Source organism: Phallusia mammillata, chromosome 5 (genome assembly GCF_965637545.1).
Source record: "Phallusia mammillata chromosome 5, kaPhaMamm4.hap1.1, whole genome shotgun sequence".
NCBI lineage: Eukaryota > Metazoa > Chordata > Ascidiacea > Phlebobranchia > Ascidiidae > Phallusia > Phallusia mammillata.
In genome coordinates this window covers 3,543,487-3,549,463 of record NC_137256.1, presented here as the reverse complement: position 1 = coordinate 3,549,463, position 5,977 = coordinate 3,543,487, and the positions used below count along the sequence as shown (strand labels likewise).

The window sequence follows — 5,977 nt, the reverse complement described above, 5'->3', positions numbered from 1 at the left end:
AATCCACTCCGTGTTTCCAACTGTGGGATGATAAATATCTTAAAAATACCTACGGCCATATCAACATTGAAGTTACTACCAAGAAACCAGGGAAAATTGTTGAACCACAAATCATGCCTTTCAAGAGATTCCTCCTTCGGTAAGTTCAAGGATGATTGTTGTACCATCTACATTCTACAGGATTAATGTGATTGTGTTGCTTTCTGTTTATCAGGACTATGCAGTACGAACATTTTGTTTGTTGCAGGTACAATCTGGAAGACTGGTATTTGGTTAGCCCACTGCCTGAAGAAATGTTAGAAGAAATTCCAGCTGTTGGTAGTCTAATGTGTGGATCATTTAAGGAGCACTTGCAGGTACAGATCAATATATTTGCTATATTTGCCTCTCAGTCAACTAGATGTGCTATTCTTTGGTGGTAATGTTTTCGTTTTCGTTTTTATAGGAAGCTGAGATTTGGATGAGCAGTGGTGGAACAAGTTCAGCACTTCATTATGACCCTGATCACAATATGCATTGCTTGATATCGGGCAGAAAAGACATAATAATGATCGACCCGAAATATAAAGACCGTTTTGAAATGGAGGTTAGTATTGTTGTCTTGTATGCATTTTACATCTCTATTCGCTACTTTGCATGACAACTCACATTTAAAAATTAAATTAATAATTTTGTAATTGTCAAATGTAAATTCTTAAAACAATATACATTAACTTCAAATGCAATCTGTGTCGAGTATAGGAGAATAAAGAAGAAGGAACCGGCCATTCTACGATCGATATGGAAATGATAAACATGTACGAAAACTCCAAAGTTGGGAAAACAAACTGGAGGTGGACAACATTATGGCCTGGTGACTGTATTTTCATTCCCCAAGGTTTGTTAATAGATATTCTCGCTTTATTGCTTTAGCGGACATTGCTGATTAACCGATCGTTTTCAGGCCACCTTCATCAAGTGCGGTCGTATGGCAGAAGCCTCTCTGTCACCGTATTGTGGACGCCCATGAAGGAATTCAACGACACTGGATGTGGTGAAGCGAACGTTACTGCTCACGTTCCTTTGAGTTCTCTGGACTTTGTGTGGAAACTATACGATGTACGTTTTTTTGTGGCTAAGCATGGATGATGTGGCGCCGCCCCGTCTCTATGCGTTACTTTTTACCTACATTTTTTATCTTGTTTCAGGGGCAACGTCTCATAAACACGGATAACTACGACGATCCTGAGGTCTTACGCAAGCACCTGATCTCGTTGCTCCGAAATGAACCAAAGCTTACGCGGGAAAGGTAAGGATTTTGTTAGGATGCAGGTTATTCGTGTTAATTTCTTGCCATAGTACGCCAAATCCATGATAGGCGTTATGCCAGGGTAATGGGCCTGGCGCATAGTGTATGATTTAGGTGAAAATGTCGTGCTCGCTGGTGCACATAAACGCTGCAGGGTTGATCCCAATATGAATGTGTTCATCTCATCTTACCGAATTATACAGGAATTAAAAAGTTTGGGTATTACGTGACTTTTTTCACCAGAAAGATTCTACTTTTACTTTGTTTCAACATAGGTTTTTCAAGTACTTTGAGAAGGCACGAAACGATTTTTCACGTTCAAAAGGTCAAACGCCACATGCCGCTTTCCGACAGCTGGATTTAAAGAAAAAGAACTACCTGACAGCGAAGGACATCAATCGGTTGTCTAGCAACCTTCTCAAGAGGGTTGCAACAAAATATATTAGGCCAGCTGAGGACGAATATGAAAAGGTTCTAAAAGACGAACTGTAAACATCAAGTTTCATGTAAACATCAAGTTTCATTAACTTTAGTGCCTGTAGGCAACTTGATTTCAATAAAGTGGCTGCTTTTATTTTGACCTCTATGTAGTGGAAAACATATCAAAGCATTTATACGACTGATTCTTGTCCGTTTATTGAAATTGTTTGTTTCATTTGGCAATAAACACATCAATTTGGGTCATATGCGTATTCGCGCACGAGTCAAAAAATATATTCATCACAGTCATTGCGAAACAGACATATACCACCTGGGGTTATGATTAAAAACGTTTTACCCTTCAAACATTATAATTACAAAGTTCAAATTTAACAACAAACTTTTAAATTTAACAAAGTATTGGCTCATACGCGTTTGGACACACGCGACATGGTATGTCCCTTTGCCGTGATGGTCTCCTTCAGGTTTCCGCCTTGCATTTCAGTCACCACCTCATAGTTCTCACCCTTGGCAACCAACTTTCCGCCTTCCAGTTGGACTGTAGCCTAAAACCAAAAATGGGAAATGATTAGGTTTTGATACTTTGTGTCAAACCTGTGTATTGAACAATCCGCCAGCAGCTATATTTACGCACTTTAGAGGTTGATTTTTGCTACATTAAAAATCAAGTAAGGGCTTGAAAAAATCAAACAACCCGGCAGAGGTTTAATCTCTTTAGAATTATAAGTCCATTTTTTGCCACAATAAAAAAAAGGATTAAAATTAAAAATATCTAGGAATTATTTTTTTTTCTATTAAAACATTGTTTTCTCTAAGAAAGAGGTATACAGCCAACATACCTTAATTTTATCGCCCTTGATTGTGTCCATCTCGGTTTCTTCACCCAAGCGAAACGAGTTGGTGGTAGTTTTCAGGGGCCGAACCCGCGTAATGGTTACGAGTCCTCCATCGTTCTTAACTTCAGTTTCCACTTTCGCGGCGCGTGCCTTTTCGATGTACTCAGCGGGAACACCTGAATCAAATCATTTCATCGATTTCGTTTCTCAGGATTTTACTGATGACCAATTGACCGTTATTTTAAAACGTATAAGTTTGTGACAGAAAGACTAAAACTTTCTTACCGACACCCGCCATAAAGCCATCAAAGTTGTCGCGTGATTCGACAATGTACTTGCCAACAAATGCATCAACCATTTTGACTGATAAGTGCTGCAAGAAAAGGTAGAACTTGTTATGCAACCTTCATGTTTCTAAAAACGCAACCTATACTTTACCTTTCGTTTCGACGAAAAACAAACAACGTTTTGATGATCAACTAACAGATGAATGAAAGGAGCGGGACGTGTTCTGGTTTATATACGATGGAAAGCAAACATAGGGATATCATTAAACCCTCTCAAATAACTACAAGTTTTTATCGCGAGTCGAACATGCTTTAACGAGTCTTTGGAAATTTCCAGTGCCCTGAAACAGACTTAGAATCATGTGTTTGAAATGCCTACGTTAATGTAGTAGGCGGGGAAATGTAGCAAGTATTTCTAAGTCAGTCAAATACAAAATGGTGAGGTTGTACAACATCAATTGCTAAAAACCTTACGTCAATAAAAGTTGTTGTACAAAATAATGATTACCTGTCTCAACGTTGTTGCCGCATATCACGCATTTTTTGTATGTAAAGTTTGGGAGCACATATCCTAAAGTCTGCAAATCGTTTGCAGACAATTTCGCATTATATTGGGTTAAACGAATCTCAAGCATCTTTGTGTACACACTGGTCAGTGGTCTCGGTAGCTGCGTTTTTGTAAAAACTTGCTTTTTGGTCATCTTCGGTAGCACACAAAAAACAAGCCACCAAACAACGACGGTTTCAGACTGGTTTAAAAGAAATATTAATTTATATCAGCAAGCAAAACTCAAAATGACTTTTACTTTTTAAGTCACTCCACATTAGATTTGATTCTAGCAAGCCAGTTGTTAGGCCCTTTTTTCCTTGTGTTGTTATAGCTCGTTTTTTATTTTAAGTTAAAAAAAAACTTTGCATTGGTTATCTGAGCCAGTCCCAAAAGGTTCCGCAATGCTGTGATTTCACAATCACCCGGGGTCAATGCCTTTTTGTTCAAAGCGCATGTCATGCTTCAAACACGTGTGGTGAATTGCGACGTTTCCGTAACGATTTCCCGGCAGTGCTGTGATGTATAGCCCAACGACCGTTGCCCTTAAACTTCAAAACAAGCTTCCATTAATTTTATTACTTTATCCGTTAGTGAGCCTTTGAAATAAACGAGCATAAAGTAACATGGTAATGGGATGTGTAGTAAGCCATTACACCGGTACATTAATTCAAACTTTAACGACGCTTAACTACATTTTATGGCACCAGATTCTTGTTGTACTTACGCCCGGTTCGGGGTTGACGAGATTCTTGTTAGTCGTTTAATTTAACACCATGTGAAAGCAGTTCGTTGGCACTAGTGTTAAAGTTTACTGTAAAGTTTTGCATTACGTATGCTATTTCGCCAATCCTATCTGGTACATCGGTCGTGCCCGAAAAAAACATGTTGCTGAGATAACAGATCTTGTGATGTTATCCAGAACATGTAAGTCGTTTCAAAGACGAACAACTTTTAAATAATGTCTGGACTGTTTAACTCGGGAAACGATAGGTGTTTGCCTATTGCTTGTATAGAGCGCATTAACATTCTTCCGGACGGATCTGTGGAACAGTCAGGTTACACAATAGAGAGAAGCCATATTTACACAGACAATAGCAAACAAGATCCTATGGCCACCACAAAGAGCAAAACATATTTTAACTATAAATCTTGCTGTTTGCAATTTATTACATTGTTAGAGCTGTGTTTGCCAGGAAATTTATGGCTTAAAGACTCGTGAAAACAAGTATTCGCAAATAAGACTCTTGAAATGAACAAAACTTTCTAAGATAGGTTGAGACGGCCACAAAATCTCGGTTTTTACTGTTTCTATTATCCGGAGTTCGAGACCCAAGTCAACAAGAGGGAGGGGATGTCAAAAGAACAATCCTTGTAGTGATCCAGTCATTGGGGCTAACGACCTTCATGTTATTTACTCACCCTGAAGTTTTATCAGCCAATGGAAATTTACTCGTACTCTCACTAGCAGAAGTGGGTGTGGTAACAAGTGATACGCCTACAAAAGTAGTCTTACCTTAGAAGCACGCTGTTACGTTGGGCCATCCTTAACTTCATCTCCTAAACCACATTTCATCTTATTTATGTGTTCTATGAGTATGTCTACGCTTTTCTTTCAAATACCCATTAACAACCACTATAATAGATAGGCTATGAAACAGTTTTTGATACATTTCTTCCACTGGCATAATTCAATTTTTTTGTCAGCCGGTCCGATCAGAAAGTCATATTTTTCAGCCGGTTCTGTTACAAAAATTCCATTGAGAGTCCCCAGTAATGCTAACCAGTTTGTTGATCTCATAAAATTTCGTGAGACGGTGCAACAGAACCAGTGCGAATTAGGAGCATGCAGCCTGATAAAATATATGGTCTACCCGACACTGTTACCAAATCAAGAACAAACGTGTGTGTTGATACGTAAAAATTTAATTTCTAGAATAGATGATTAGAAAGCAGTTGGCTACGTTGTTTTTTGTGGGATGTAAGCCTGGTGCTACAGGCAAAAATAAAGAATAGCACAACGTTGGCTAGCCTAGTCTGCGCCCTGAATCCATAGTCTACCTTTAGTATTAGAAGTAAACGAGGGTGAAATAAAAATCTGTTTCGACAAGCCTATTTTAGATAAACACATCTTTGATATTATTCTTTGGTATTGCTCTCTAAGATTTACTCACTCACTCACGTCCTTTAGTGTTTACAAGCGGGCGATTCCAAAGTTACTGTCCAAACTCTAATCCGTGTGATCACGTAGTCCACGCAATGTAGACAAGGCAGTTGTCTCTACCAAGCATATTTTGGCAAAATATGTTAAATTTGGGGGACATTGAAATTCAATTAGCCTACCCCATCGTCGCATCGTGCCCTCCTAGCCTCTCAGCGCCTATGCAGTTGCCTACACCATTTTCGCAAATCAGGCCCCCAAAAGCTAAACGATCACATGTATTGTTTTATTCTTCTCAAACCCAAGCGTTCCGTCCCTAAATTAAAATCAGTTTTTACCAGATATTTCAAAAATGTTTTTATTTCCTTGTAACATTTGTTGTCTATGTTTTGCATGTGCGAAAATCATTCATGCGCA

The 5,977-nt window shown here is 38.7% G+C and overlaps 2 protein-coding genes across 3 annotated transcripts in view; one reads left to right on the top strand and one right to left on the bottom strand.

Moving 5' to 3' along the window:
* Nucleotides 1-1,972, top strand: part of LOC145229495 (lysine-specific demethylase 8-like) — a 35,860-nt gene extending 33,888 nt beyond the window's left edge. The window contains exons 3-9 of the mRNA XM_080094846.1: nt 1-139; nt 248-356; nt 446-586; nt 742-877; nt 944-1,098; nt 1,188-1,288; nt 1,564-1,972. The exon at nt 1-139 is cut by the window's left edge and continues 14 nt beyond it. Of these exons, the coding sequence (XP_079950972.1) occupies nt 1-139; nt 248-356; nt 446-586; nt 742-877; nt 944-1,098; nt 1,188-1,288; nt 1,564-1,780 (998 nt within the window). The 3' untranslated portion in view covers nt 1,781-1,972. The remainder of the gene's footprint in view (nt 140-247; nt 357-445; nt 587-741; nt 878-943; nt 1,099-1,187; nt 1,289-1,563) is intronic.
* On the bottom strand, nt 1,899-5,758 carry LOC145229496 (gastrotropin-like). Of its 2 annotated transcripts, XM_080094848.1 has the most exons (6): nt 5,574-5,758; nt 3,361-4,959; nt 3,004-3,193; nt 2,851-2,938; nt 2,569-2,741; nt 1,899-2,274 (listed from the first exon to the last, which is right to left on the bottom strand). In XM_080094848.1, exons 4-6 carry the CDS (start codon nt 2,921-2,923, stop codon nt 2,134-2,136), a joined length of 387 nt encoding a protein of 128 aa, XP_079950974.1. In that variant the 5' UTR covers nt 2,924-2,938; nt 3,004-3,193; nt 3,361-4,959; nt 5,574-5,758; the 3' UTR covers nt 1,899-2,133. The 2 variants fall into 2 exon arrangements, with proteins under 2 accessions (XP_079950974.1, XP_079950973.1); XM_080094847.1 differs by having other exon boundaries at nt 3,004-4,959.
* Nucleotides 5,759-5,977: the final 219 nt, after the last annotated feature.